This window comes from Morus notabilis, unplaced genomic scaffold (assembly GCF_000414095.1).
Source record: "Morus notabilis unplaced genomic scaffold, ASM41409v2 Scaffold1, whole genome shotgun sequence".
Taxonomy (NCBI): domain Eukaryota; kingdom Viridiplantae; phylum Streptophyta; class Magnoliopsida; order Rosales; family Moraceae; genus Morus; species Morus notabilis.
This window is the reverse complement of record NW_010357566.1, coordinates 10,082-25,526: the sequence shown is the minus strand read 5'-3', so window position 1 is coordinate 25,526 and position 15,445 is coordinate 10,082. Positions and strand designations below refer to the sequence as shown.

Below are 15,445 nucleotides of genomic sequence, written 5' to 3'. Positions count from 1 at the left end.
GCGCCTTACAATGCAACTCTACCAATTTCGTCAACACCCACTGTGCTCTTATTTTTCAACAGCTCTACAAACTCCATATTATTATACTCTTATGCCCCTAAAAAAAGTAGCACACATGACACTCACGTGGGAAAATCTGTGAGAAAATAAATAACCAAACCAGCTGCTATTGAACTAAAATTATAACAAAATTAAGAATTAAAGGTCCTGTTTATTTTACCGATTTGAATTTTATTACAGTAAAAAACTTTAAAAAACAGTTATATTTAACTTTTTTATTATAATAAAAAATTATCATATAAAATTACATCTTAATTTAAATTAAAAACTCAAATCAGTAAACTAAATGAGTATAAAAGAATTAATTATCAAAATTAAAAGTTAGAAGACCAAATGCGTCAATTACTCTACAGGGTTCTCATTCTATCAACAATATCCACACTATTTTTGGCAACCGATCATCTGCCGCCTTTTTTCTGTTTAATGTGGCGTGCATATCCTAATTGTCGGTTTGTCAAAGTGTCGGCAAAAAGATCATTTGGTCACATCAAAATACTTACTGGCATCCTAAACCATGAGTATTCCTAATATTTCTCCATAATTAAGTAATGAAAATTTGATATAAACTCTATTGTAACGTCCCAAAAGCAACTGAAATTGATTAATTGAAAACAACATCAATTAATCATACAAATAAAAAATAACGTTACGTTCTTTGTTTTTTTGGTGAATAACGTAGTTACGTACTTGATAAAATTTATTGACGCCGAATTAATCATACAAATCATGTAAATCATGTAATAAAGTTCAAAATTACTTTTTAAAGTTTGAAGTGAACTTATATAGAAGTAGGTGAAGTCTCTAATTCGATACCGGATTAGAGCGGCACGTATATATATGTATATTTTCTTTTAAAATATGTATATTTTTTTTAAAACATGTATACAGGTGATTAGAAAAATTATAAGTGTCTCTCCACATAATACATGTTTTAAGAGGAAATATACAAATTTTAAGAGAAAATATACATGTTTTTAAAAGAAATATATATGCGCCGCTCTAATCCGATACCGGATTGGAGACAATTTCGAAGTAGAAGTATAGTTGGTTCTTGATTTATTAGAGATTTTAATTTTAAAATAAGGGTATTTTAATAAATCAAAACTTAGAGTATCATTGAAAAATTTTTAAATGTCATGGAAATATTGTAATTAAAAAAATTTCAAGGGAGAGCAAAGGACGGAAGGAATTGTTAAATTTTTTGTATTAGGAATTGTAACGCTCCTTACAGACGTCACAGAAATGGTAACTTTAATTCATTAACTTTAATAAATTTAGTAGAAACGGCAATTAAATTCAAACGTATATAAATTTAGTAGAAACCGCAATTAAATTCAAACGTATACCACAGGAAAACACGTACATTTTTTTCTCTCTCTCTCTATTCGTCCTCACCATCTCGGCTAGCCCGATGGGATACTAAGAAGACGTTTAGTTCATACATTAGAATCATGTGATTAGAATCATTTTCATTTTATGTCTATTTTTTGTGAGAGAAAACACTGTAACGAACTATAAACCATAATTCAAATCATAGTTTGAATTCTCCAACCAAACATTCTCTCTAAATGTACCCAGCCAACCAACAACCTACAAGGCAAGTTAGTTGCATCCACAAAGTATTTAACAAAAGGAAGATTCGTGTACAGAACATAATTACTTTTGAAATCAAACAAAACGCTAACTGGGAAATCCATATCCAAGAAAACGATAATCTCAATAGTATGCAACGAAATTAAGTTTCAAAACATTAAAAGAACGGAACATAATTAAAATCAATTTTATTAAAATTATTTCGTTTGTGGTGTTAATCAGTTTCCAATCCACATTCCTTACACACACGCCCGTTCTTGCTATCCATCCTAAGCAACTAGCTTCTTACATTTATCTACAACATGAGTTAAACTTCCTTTATCTCATCGAACATAGCTTAAAACTTAAGTGAGAATGTTGTTAGTTTACCAATACATCCCAAAAGCTTAAGTTATTAGAAGGTGGGACAACAATAGTTTAATACTTTAACACTCTCCCTCACGTGTCGACTGGATAATGGGCAATCGTGTGGGTAAATTAATTGGGAAGCCCAACACGTGAAATATTTAAGCCTGAGATATATTAAAAACCAAACATATGATGATAATTTAAATGGGCATAAAGAGTGCAACTCAGGACCTCCCCCTCTGATACTATGTTAGTTTACCAATCCATCCCAAAAGCTTAAGCTATTAAGAGGTGGGCAAACAATAGTTTAATACTTTAACAAATGTATCATAACATCATGATCATAACATAATAGTGCTCTAGGTACACATTTATATCTAACGTACCTTTTCCTTATCTCCAATTTTAAACTTATTCATTTTATCTTTAAGGGCTAAAGCGTTACACCATTAACATTGTTGGCGCGCCATCATAGAGGAATCGGGTAGCTAATCTTAAACCAAACATGATAAGTGGATGAACATAAATATAGGGTGTACAATGCTTATTTAAGTGATATATATAAATATATATATATATATATATATATATATATAATCTTTTTGTTTAAAACTCGTCATAAACCATAAAAACATCGTTAAGAAAAAGTCCTTATAAAAGTCATCGTGAAAGGTTTTGAAAGAAGGATAATAAACCTTTAATCATTAAAAAAAAATTCCTTAACATTTTTCATAAACATTTATTATAAATTTTAATCATGTTGCAAGTGAGAATGTACTTATTTAATTCGCTAACTTACTTAATTTTTATTATTTAAGGTGACGTATGCCCTAGTGCATGACATGCTTTTTCTCTTGGGTGTCCATGTCAAGTCATTCCACAATAAACGTTTGAAATTAATATCATAGCTTAAAAACATTGAAACATAACATATTTCATCTCATTATACCATATATAGCCTTATAAACATCGTAGCAACCAATATACTCCCATATAATCATAACTCATTAATTGAGAAAGCTTTGACCTCTACATACTTGGGAAATTAAATCTCAACTTATATACGTGCTTTCTGGCTACAACTTGAAACCCATTAAACAAACATATAATAACGTCACCATTAATTTTATCTCATCCAAATACCTAAGAAAAACATGATTTTCTAATTTTTGAAAATCTGTCAACATATCGGCCAAATATACCAGAATACTCATAACATACTATGGTCATTAAATTTTAACTCAAAATACAAACATGATCAGAGGCTGAAACTTTACATTCTTCGAGTTAAGATACAAATAATGAATTCAGAACTTTTACAGAATTAATTGACTTCTTTTGTTAATAAAAATTTACAATTTACTTCATAAAATCTGCCAACATGTAAAAATCAGTAACTAGACCAAAATTAAAATAATAAAAATTAAAAGAGACTTGATAAAAATTCATAAAAATTACCAGACATTAACAACACATAAATAAACATCATATCCAAAAATTTGGGAGAAATAAAATCGTATCAATTTTGTAGAGTCTCTTAAATTTGGAGATATCAACTTTCACAGATTCATCATACAATTAAAAACCTACAACTAAACTAATTATAAAATCATACAAGATTCATAAAACTCTAACATAAATATATGACATAAAATTCATGTACCTAAGGTTAGCACTTCCTATGCAAGTTTAGTACTTCCTATGCGCACATAAAAAAACACGGGCTTGTTCATTTACACCTAAACTCAAAAAAAGTTTAAACTCAAGTTACAACTTTATTCAAGTTCATGTTTTTTTGTAAAATTCGAGTTTAAACTTGAGTTTGGGGCTAAAATATGAGTTCAAGTTCCCCCTTCAACTCAAGTTTCTAAACTCAAACTCAAGTTAATAAACAATATTTTTTCTATTCTTAAAAACGCCATAACTTTTTTGTTTTAATTCTGATTGAGATGATTTTTTTATGCTTCACAATAAATAGACGAATAAAACCCTATTAAAATTTTCCATCATCATTGAGTTTTTATTAAAATGCTATCTAAATACAAATTTAAGTTTTGACCCACCCAAACACAAACTCAAATAGATTCTCAATTTAAACCATAACTCAAAATGTGCACATCCAAACACAAACTCAAATTAGAGTTCTAACTCAAACCATATTCAAATACATCTTAACTCAAATCAAAATCTGAACTTAAGTCACTCTAACTCAAAAAATATAAATGAACAAGTACAAATTATTGAAAAAGTATCCAATAGTGGGATTCTTATTGCGTACGTAACACGTGCACACGTACAGTCTCCATTGCCGTGTAATTATATATATATATTTTAAAAAATTATATTGGCAACTTGTGTTTTAACGTAATTGTCTTTTAGTATATAATGTTTTTAATAATTTAAAATTAGTACCTTAGTGTTTGAAGAAATCATTTTTTTAATATTGAGTCTTTTTTTAGAACGTAAAAGGTCATTTCTACCCATGTACTAAATTTACCCGGAATTTATTTTTTGTAAACATATTCAAAATATTCAAAAAACCATAAAAGAGAAAAAAAAATCATCTTCCCCCTTTCTCACACAGATCACATTCAGATCAAAACTAAAAAACTTTTCAAAAAAAAAAAAAATCAAAACCAAAAATTGCAATCACAAATATGCAGAAACAATGGCAAGCAAAAAACTCTCTCACACTCTCGCGTGCGCGCACACACACAAATATGCAAAAAAAAATTACAAACAAAACAATTCCCTGCCCAACCCTCCTTCGCGACACAGGCCTGTCGCAGCTCCGTCCTGACAGGCCCAGCTTCACGGCGACCATCTTCGGCGACCCCAGCCCCGGGGAGCCCCATCCCGGGGAAGCCCTTCCCCATCGCGCCCAGCCCCAGCCAGCTCCGTTGCGACCAGCTTCCGCGACCCCGGCCACGCCCCTCACCCGCGCGACTCATACCCGTTGCAACTCCGCCCTATATACACGACCCAGGCCTGTCGCAGGTTCGTCCCGTGTAACCAAGGCCCGTTGCAGCTCCGTCCCAACGACCCATATCTGCCAGCCCCGACCAATAATCTATCGAGAGAGAAGGGTTGGAGAGAGAGAGAGTTTGCTTCCCCCCCAAGTAATCATATTTCAAATTTGATTTTTTTTTTTTTTGCTTTGTGTTTGTTTTTGTTTTTGTTTTTTATTTTATGATTTTTTTAATATTTTTAATATGTTTGTAAGAAGAAAAAAATTGGGCAAGTTAAGTATATGAGTAGGAAGGTCATTTCACGTCCTAAAAAGGTGCTCAAGATACTAATGCTCAAGGTGCTAAAATAATTTCTTAAAACATCAAGCTACTAATTCTAAATTATAAAAAGCACAGGATATTAAAAGATGATTACGTTAAAACAAGTACTAATATAAAATTTCCCTTTTTTTTTTGGTTTCCACGGATGAAAAAAAACCATTTCTATTATTAAAACGCAAAGTTATTAGACATATAAATATTGAGGTATATACATACACAAACATATATTGCCGAAATTCAAGTTAATTCAAGCCACGTCAATCATTACTATAGTAAAAAAGTTCCATGAAAACTAATTGTCCATATTTTATCTGCTTTACATTCTCGATACTTCATTGATTGTTATTTTTAATTGCGATTAGCGTGTTTTTAGCTTCAAGAGGTTTTCCATAGAACTTGGTTTAATAGTTTTAATACAGAAAATAACGGTGAACAAAGGCCCAATATCATAAAAATTTAATATTGACTGACATTTATAAAATTTGGCTGTAGAAGCACGTCTACAGAAAGCACACCGCAGAAATTTGCGCACGCGCATGTGTGTATATAATATATATATATATATATATATATATATATATGTACACATATTTGTGTGTATATAGATATAGAAACTTTGAATTCTCTACATCATTTGTTATATGTTAGACCATGATTGACTTATGTTGGATGATGAATGAGTAAATTGATGTCGTCAAAATAAGTGGATTTGTCATTTGATTAAGAATTATGAAATGTTACAAAGTGGTTTAGAATATTGAATGAAAAAAAGAAAAATGTTGGTTTCGATCAAATATCCTATCCTTCAAACAACTTTCAGAAATTTTTATTTGATGATTGGAAAACAAAGAGGACGTGCTAGTAAAAGATTTTATCAAAATAACTTAATACCAACAAAATGAATACTAGGTTGTTTAGTTGGGAGATTCGTACCCCGGTTCGAATCATGGTTCATGATTCGTTATAGTATTTTCTCTCATAAAAAATACACGTAAATTAAAAATGATTTTAATTTTATGATTATAATTCATGAATCAAACGTCTCTTAAATAGCATCTTTGAACGGGGTTAGAAACATAAACTAATATATAAAATAGAAAATAAATAAACAACACAATGGAGTTATTTACTAGGAAATCGTTTTCACACTTGTCGTCTATCAGTTTTCAAAAATCTCATCTTACTTATGCGCATAAATTGATTGCTTATTGCAGCACATAGGCACAAATTAACAGTACCAATTGTGGAAAATATGACGAACTTACAAATTTTTTAGAATACTATAGCCTTTTATAAGTAAATAATTAGTGCTTTTTTTTTTTTTTTTTTAGAATACTATAGCCTTTTACGACCTAAGTAAACAATAAAAGTCTCTTGAATAGACAACTATATTAGAAAATGACATTTTGAGACACTAATTTTTACTCGAACATTGAGTGGGTCCCGCATTGTATTAATGATGGGTCGAGATGGATTTGATTTCTCTTCATTGAGATTTCGAAACGATATATTATATGTTCAAAATGATCTTTACGTAAACGAGAAGTTGATGTTTAAACTGCATCCAATTAGTTAAGAAACTTGAAAAAAAAAAAAAAAAAAAATTTCCTATCCCATAACAATGACAATAAAAATATATATTAATCAATTAATATATTTGATAGAACATAAGAATAAATAATGATTGATCTCTCAAAATATTAAACGATTAAAGAAATAAACCAAGAACATACATGACAATAAAAATATGCTTTGATTTTTCTTTATTTTTCTTATTAGGTATATACCTTTCTTTCTATTATTATTATTTTTTCTTTTACCAAATAGAATATTTAATGGTGTGTTTTGACACCTTATTTTCCTGATTTTTGAATTCAAGTTATGAAAAATTCATACTACACAAGTTTATTTAGATATAGTGAACATTTTACCGCCGAATTCCCTAGATTTAAAAAAAAAAAAAAACCGAAAGCGTAATTAGATATTTGATCATTTCCATCGATAGAGCTGCTCAGAAACACAACACTAGAATTGCTTTGCTCGCTTCAACAACAAATAATAATATTCTGTTAAAATTAAGAGAAAAGTTGACAGAAAGATTTTAAAGAGATAAACTCATGAAAGAGAGAAGAAATTTCTGATATTAAAATACTGATATTAAAAATACATCAAATGACATTATTATATATCTACGTGTTTTCACGCATTGCGCCGGTCGTCAGTTAAAAAAAGGTGGACAGCGACTATCAGCCATATTCTTTACTGTTACAACAAATACCTAATATTAATGACTACAGTACTTGTATTCTATTGCTTTTCATCTTTAAACCATACCTTCGCTTGCTTTGCGTCCCATGTTTCACTAGTAGTCTTCGATAAATTCTCTGTCAAGTACTTAATATGCCCTACCGGTTATTCTTAACCGTTACATATATTAAAATCCAATCAAAACGTAAAATATAAAAACTTGATAAAAATACGAGGGAGCTTCGCAATATCGGTAGGTCTTTTTTTTTATTATTATTTTAACGTACCAAATAATTCTCCAAAGTGTAAAACTCTTTTCTTTTTCTTTTTTCTTTTAATGTACGGGCTATGATTATTAGTCATGATCTCCATGTATAATTGTACATTGGATTCATCACATGTATAATTCTACGTTGGATGAATCTCTTGATTCATATTGTTGATTATATATGTGTGTATATATATATATCAGTGTCAATGATCAACATTTCATTTTACTTTTTCTGTCTCCCATTTCATGAATTAGTATATCTTTCGAGTTCATGAAGATATAAATAAGCGAATATTCTTAAGCAACATGATCGTTTACATATTAATGGAAGACTGCTAATTTTCATTTACACTTTTTGCATATGTATCTATACTCATCTACAATATTTGAGTACTTTACATAAAAAAATAAAAAATAAAAAGAGGACATTTTAGGTGCTATGATACGAAATATGTCTTCTGGGGCAGTTAGAAGGAAAAGGGGAAATGAGAAATGAAAATGCAAAAATTAAGGCATTATATAAGGCTTATCTATACAAAAAAGTAAAATGTTTTCTTTCCCAGGATATATGATCAAGTGTTCTTCTCTAAAACGGATAGTGCAGGCGTCAAATAGTTATTTGCTTTGTCAGGCAAATGAGCAACCTGCATAGACAACAGATAGGGGTTTTAGCATTTGAGTCCACTGATTTTTTTGTGATTTGGCACTTTCATTGCTAAACTTTTTTTTTTTCAATTAACTATAATCATTAAATGAAGTTAAATGCTACTATTTGTAGAACTAAGGACTAAATTACCAATAAAAAACATTCAGGGATCAAACTACAAAAAGTTCAAGGGGCATGTATGCTAAAAATCGAAATTCGAGAGCTATTGATTATTTGTCCCCTTACCAGTTCATACAGTTCCTTTCCCTGCTCAGCAACATATTCATAACATACCTGCAATAATAATAATAATAATAATAATAATAATAATAATAAATAAATAAATAAATAAAAAGGTTTTGGTCGAGCTAAGCAAGTCCCAATAAACCAAACTCTTGAACACAACCCAATAAACTATTTCCCATTAATATAGTAAAACCAAGAAAAATTAGATGCATAGTCGGTTTAATTCGTTGATTCGAGTTTTTAATTTAAATTGAGATGTAATTTTATATAAAAACTTTTTATTATAATATAAAAGTTAGATGTGACTGTTTATGAGAATTTTTTAAGCTCCGTTTACTTCACCGATTCGAGTTTAGAATGAGTTTTACTACAATAAAAAGTTCTCCGAAACAGTCACATCTAACTTTTTTACTACAGTAAAAAACTCTCATATAAAATCACATCTCAACTCAAATTACAAACTCGAATCAGCGAAGTGAACGGGCCCTTACTGTAACAAAATTCAAATTTTAAACTCGAATCGGTGAAATAAACGGGACCAATGGTTAGTTTAGTTCGTTGATTTGAATATTTAATTTAAATTGAGATATAATTTTATGTAAAAACTTTTTACTGTAGTATAAAAATTAGATATAACTGTTAATCAGAACTTTTTACCCTCGTTCGTTTCGCTGATTCGAGTTTAGAATTCGAGTTGAGATGTGATTGTATGTGAGAGCTTTTTACTGTAGTAAAAAAATTAGATGTGATTATTTATGAGAGCCTTTTACTATAATAAAAGTCAAATTCTAAACTCAAATCAACGAATCGAGCGAGGTTAAATTTTAAACTTGAATAAAATATCCCAAAAGATTTCAGTTTAGAGAAAGAGAGAGAGAGGACAGGTGGTGGGGGGTGAACAGTACTAGTACTGAATGGGGGTGATGGATGCTTTAAGACTGAGGTCCTTTCTTTATCTTATAATTTCCGTTCCCTTTGAAAAAGCAAGAAAACGTTTCATAAACAGACAAACAGATTCTGGTTTTTGCCCAAACCCCGAGAAAGAGCGAGAAAGAGAGAGAGAGAAATATAAAAAAAAAAGAGAGAAAAAAAAGGAGAACAAACAGACAAAGCAAGACACTCACCAACATCAAGAATATGTTTTTGTTTTGTAGACTCTCTCACTCGTTCACTCTCCCCACCACCACCCACACGAGCGGTTCTTGAATTGCATGCCCTGCACAGACTTTTTTTTCTTTTTTTTTTACTTTTTTTTTTCTTTTTCCTTTTTTCTTTTTTCTTTTTTGGTTTTAAAAATGAGAGAAAAGATCAGTCTCAAAATAAGGACCCCTGACCTCATTTGAAGTGAAAACTGAAAGGAATCGTGTAGGTTCTTCTCTCTTATCTCTCTCCTCTTCCTTAGTTTTGTAACAGCGTTTTTGCTTTTCATCTTCAAACCCATTCTGTTTCCTGTGTGTACCTGTTTTTTTTTGTTAATGTCATCTTTTTCATTCTACTTAAAGCCTCAGGAGCAGAGGAAAAGCCGTTTTTTTTTTTTTTTTTTGATATCTCTAAAATCATATGTTTTGCTTTGTGGCATTGTGTTAGTTCATAGCTGTAACACCTGAACTTCTCTCTCTAAACGTTCTTTTTTTTTTCTTCTTTTTCCTGCGATTTTTCTTTCGTTTTGCTTCTGGTGTTTCCTTTTTCTTGGCTCCCAATCACAATGAGTCCTGCACTTCAACACCTGAAGAAAGACTCTGACGGTTTCAGTGGGTACCCAAACGTGAACTTTCTGCTGCCGCCGCCGCCGCCACCACCACCATTAACTCCTAACCTTTCTCTCTCTAAAACCTTTGGGGAATCGAAGAGTATTGCTTCTTTTCAAATGGGTTTTCAGATTTTGAACTCTTCTACAGAGGAAAGCAACAAAACTTGGGGTTTTCAGCCATTGCAGAGCAGGGGAACAACAAATAGAACCGGTTGTGCTCAGAATGGTAATCGTGTTTTTGGTAACGGTAATAAAAAGGGATTGTCTTTGAAACTTGTTGAGGAATCAGAAGGTCATAATAACAATAGGAAAAGTGGGGGTCATATCAAGCTCTGTGCAAGGGGTCATTGGAGGCCAGCTGAAGATGCAAAGCTTAAGGAACTTGTGTCCCAATATGGTCCTCAGAACTGGAACTTAATTGCTGAGAATCTTGAAGGCAGATCAGGTATTTTATCAAAAAATCCCATATTAAGTAAAAAAAAAAAAAAAGTTGATCTAATAGGGGAAAAAAAATCCCAAAAGTCAATAGTACTTAAATGGGTCTTTTTTTTTTTTTTTTTTTTTTTTTTCCCTCGTCCTGATCTAAAATAAGTGAGATCTAAGAGAGTGGTACAATTCTTCACATTTGTTTGTTTGCAGGGAAAAGTTGTAGACTTAGATGGTTTAATCAGCTAGATCCAAGGATAAACAGAAGGTCTTTTAGTGAGGAAGAAGAGGAGCGACTCTTGGCTGCTCACAGCCTGTATGGCAACAAATGGGCAATGATTGCTAGACTTTTCCCTGGCAGAACAGATAATGCTGTGAAGAACCATTGGCATGTTATCATGGCAAGGAAACACAGAGAACAATCCAATGTCTACAAGAGAAGAAGATCCTCTTCTTCTTCTTCTTCTTCTTCCGCTTCTCAAATCCTCCCCAATGTTGTTCTTGACATGACCTTGCAACAGAACAATGCTAATAACGCCTCGAGCACCGAATCAACCATCTCAAACACCATTGATGACCAATCTGCTGCCTCTACTTGCACTGATCTCTCTTTAACTCCCTCCTCCAATAGAATACCTCATGGATTCTTCACCAACTTCAATCCACAAGAATCACAAATGGGTATCTTCACTTTCCATTATTTCTTCTTTAAGCTCTTGTTTTATCCTCCTCTTTTTTTTTTTTTCCACATAATCTATCCATAATTTCACACCTGACATCCGCTCCTCAAGATTTTGTTACGGAAAAAATCTGTTCATAAAATACGGATAAGTGGATGATTATCATTTGTCACTTAGTTTTGAACTAATTAGAAGTTATCCTAAACCCGTTTAGTGAAGCTGAGTTGAGATGCGATTTTACGTAAAAATTTTTTATTGTAATAAAAAAATTAAATGTAATTATTTTTTATAATTTTTTATTATAACAAAATTTAAATTTTAAATTTAAAAAGACGTTTGATTTATAAATTAAAATTATTTTTAATTTATGTATATTTTTTATAAAAAAATATTATAATGAATTATAAATTATAATTTAAATTATAATATAAATTATCTTACTAAATGTCTCTTAAATCTGTAACGGAGCGCATGTAATTAATACAAGTGTAGGTCCCCTCCCTATATTTGTTCTTAAATCCGGTTTAGATAATGTTGCGTGTTACAAGTTTGGCGTTACTTATAATTAATAACTTGGTTGTCGTGTGCAGGCTTCAAAGACGGGGGTTTTGACAAGTTAATTTGCGCATACCGAGTCGGGCCAATCATAGGAATGACCACTACTTCTCGTGCGGGTTTGGACCAATCTGGTCAATCAGATTCCAACTCAGAAAACTCCGCAGCTGAATCAGTCGCCACCGACAGGACCAGCATTAATCTAACGATGTCCACAAGGTCGAAGGGAAACGCTAAGGGTGAAAACATGATCGGTACTTTGCCTTTCATTGACTTCCTTGGAGTAGGAGCCACCTAGCTTTGTTAATAATTGAAAATACCCACTTCTGTTCATGGCTTTCAAGTAAGCAAATAAGCTTTTGAAACCCGGATTTCAGAGTACGTCAGTTTCTTTAAGTGGGTATTTCTACAGGCCTTTGATGCTGTACAGTTAGATCCATAAAAGGAAAAAAAAAAAAAAAGTGTACCAAAGATAGTTATAAAGAAGACCGAGAGGGAGAGAGAAAGAGAGCCCTAGAGGAGTTAAAATGAGTTTCAAAATAATGATAAGTGTTTTAGACTTTGTTCGGTAAGAAGAGAGCTTTGTTATTCATTCACTTGTGATGTTTGTGATGGCTTTTTGCACAGGAGGCAAAGCCAAAATTTGCTTCTCTTACGCCACTTTAACTGATCAATCAATGAACGAATCCGCCTATCTTTCGTGACTTTTTTTCCCAAGTGCTCCATCATTTGATTGGTGTTTACTTTACTCCCTTTTTTATTCCCCTTTTTACCTCTCTTTTGACTCTTGGCCATGTTTTACACGCCTTTCTAATGGTTTTTTTTCTACTTTTTTACTTTTTTTTTTTTGCTAAATGGTTTTTTACTTTGTTAATAAACGTGTAATTAGATGAAAATTTGTTAGAATAAGTGTTATCTTATCAAATACAGTTGGAATTGGATTGAATATATGAATTTAAATTGATAGAAATGTGACAGCCGGTCGGGAAGCTGAAAAGATGTAAACATATATATATTATAGAAATTATAAGAATTTTTCACCACTTATTTGCAAAACAAAAATTTTAGATTCCAAGGTGATACAGGGTTTTGATTATCATAAGTGCATGAATAATCTCATGTCTCACTAGTCAATACTACTCATGAAGCTATAACATCATGTTTCTTTTATTTGTCTTATTTGTGATTTCTCTACAAAATATTCACTCTACAAGTTTTATAATAATCTACTTTTTTTTTTCTTTTTTTTTTAAGGTAATTCAATGTTCCTATAGTTTTTATAAGTGCATGAACTCTAGAGATGCATGTCAATCTAATTGTTACATCAGGTGGGGTCTATATATAGATCTTGCATGGAGTATTTGTAATAAGTCAGAAAAAAACGTGACACTAAAGTTGTTCGTGATTGTTTAGTGGCCCGTTTTGAGACTTTGACTGACATATAATACAACTTTGTAGAGGGGTGATGTCAATTCACTGAGAAATAAAGTGAAAGGGGCAGTTGCCTATTTATATTCTGTGTGTCTATCTGTCTTTTCATTTTTATTTAATTGATGTATTTGTATCATGATTTAAATAATAATTTATAATTTTTTATAAAATTTTTTATTATAAAAAATACACATAAATTAAAAATAATTTTAAATTATAATTTTAAATTTATAAATCAAACGTGTACTACCATGCATGAGAAGAGCAGATGAGTCGGTGCTGGGCTTCTTTTTGTTTTAAAAAAGGAATTGGGCTTCTTCTATGGGCTCTTATTCATTATAGTGGGAAACGGTGTAGGAATTACCGTGGGTTGATATTCATTTTTAAAAAAAAATCTACAATCTCATTTTTTCATAAAACTTTCTAAAAGCACGTGCATAATAATACTGTTACCACTAATAACGAGGTATAAAGATTAAAACTTCGTAATGTTCGAAAAAGTTGAAAAATATTTGTGCATACTATACAAATATGGCCATTATCAAATATCATAAAGATTCCAACAGTAGGATGATATTCCACATTATAATATTCAACATCATAATCAATGAAATTAAATAACAAAACTCCAATTGTAATCAAAGGAATATAAGTGATGAGGGAGTTTTATACTCATAAATTTGATGTTTAATCTTAGTTTTTTTTTTTTTTGTTGGTTTTCAAGATTCTAGTATAGGATTTACGTGTGTTTTGTGTTGGTTTTGTAGGAGATGAAACTTTGGAGCAAAGGAACCTTAAACAGTTGAATTTGAGAAATTTTGTGCACCACAGCACCAAACAAGCGAGGCCGCAAAGCTAGTAAGCATCGGGTGCGATTTTATGAAGGCCATGGCGCTAAGGGAAAGCACTGGGGCGCTGGAGCGTGGGCGTCATGGCGCTAAGGGAGAGCGCCGGGCGCTGGAGCGTGGGCACCATGGCGCATGTGAGCCAATTCGAGTAGTGCCGGGGTGCTGGTAAGGAGTGCGAGAAAATGGAGAAAATTTGATTTTTTTAATTCCAATTGTACCCTTTTGAACCAAAGTGTATAAATAGACAATCTTAGGGTTTTTAGGAGGATTTTTCTGGACAGCTAAAAAGAGGAGAGAAGTTTCCGTACGACGGAGAAGAAGACGAATCAACTAGAAACAACGTTTGCCTTCGATCCTGAAAAACAGTTTCTTCTAGACTTCTTTCTCATATGTTAATTTCATTTGTTAGGATGTTTTCTTTTACAATTATGTTCTAATTTCATTTTCTAGGGGCTGCAATATAGCCGGATCATGATTGTTCATTATTTTTAGTTTTTCAAATTAATTGATGTTTATTCCATTATGCTGAGTGTTATAATATATTCTTAATGCGTGTGATTGTCTGACCAACTTTTGCATGATTTAAGGTTTAATTCTGAGACTAAGAAGTGATGGTTAAACATGTCCATGGGTTATAATACCATTAGAACATCATAACTTAGAGATAATTATGTGACTAGTGCAGTGATTATGGTTTCTTGTTCTTAATGCATTCCAACATGTTAAAATCTTAATAGAGATATGGGATATGCGTGATTGGAGTACAATTATTAATGTTAAAAAATATTAGTAATAAATTTCGTGAAATCCACTATCAGCATAGGAATAGGTGTCAATTGATTGGGAATTGGGAACTTGAATTTGATTGATCTTGGTGAAATCAGGAACCTTAGAGTTGTTTTATTATAGAATTTCTTCTATTTTTGTTTTCTTTAATTTCTTTAATTTTAATTTTCATCACGACATCTCCTGTTTCGGTTATTCAAATAAAATTTAGGGTTAACAAAATTTCAATATTTAATAACGATCAGTCTTCATGGGAGAATACTCTGGA

At 31.5% G+C, this 15,445-nt stretch overlaps 1 protein-coding gene across 1 annotated transcript; it reads left to right on the top strand.

Annotated features, from left to right (window-relative positions):
- The first annotated feature begins 9,680 nt into the window (after positions 1 to 9,680).
- Positions 9,681 to 14,661, top strand: LOC21396845 (myb-like protein Q). The gene is made up of 4 exons (XM_010090171.2): positions 9,681 to 10,896; positions 11,091 to 11,558; positions 12,148 to 12,366; positions 14,311 to 14,661. Exons 1-4 carry the CDS (start codon positions 10,407 to 10,409, stop codon positions 14,400 to 14,402), a joined length of 1,269 nt encoding a protein of 422 aa, XP_010088473.2. The 5' UTR covers positions 9,681 to 10,406; the 3' UTR covers positions 14,403 to 14,661.
- Positions 14,662 to 15,445: the final 784 nt, after the last annotated feature.

What these genes read in the sequence shown, in the direction of transcription:
- LOC21396845 (XM_010090171.2), top strand. Translation starts at nt 10,407, where the DNA reads ATGAGTCCTGCACTTCAACACCTGAAGAAAGACTCTGACGGTTTCAGT. An exon ending in GAATCTTGAAGGCAGATCAG is followed by an intron (nt 10,897 to 11,090) that starts GTATTTTATCAA and finishes GTTTGTTTGCAG; the next exon opens with GGAAAAGTTGTAGACTTAGA. An exon ending in TAAGGGTGAAAACATGATCG is followed by an intron (nt 12,367 to 14,310) that starts GTACTTTGCCTT and finishes TTGGTTTTGTAG; the next exon opens with GAGATGAAACTTTGGAGCAA.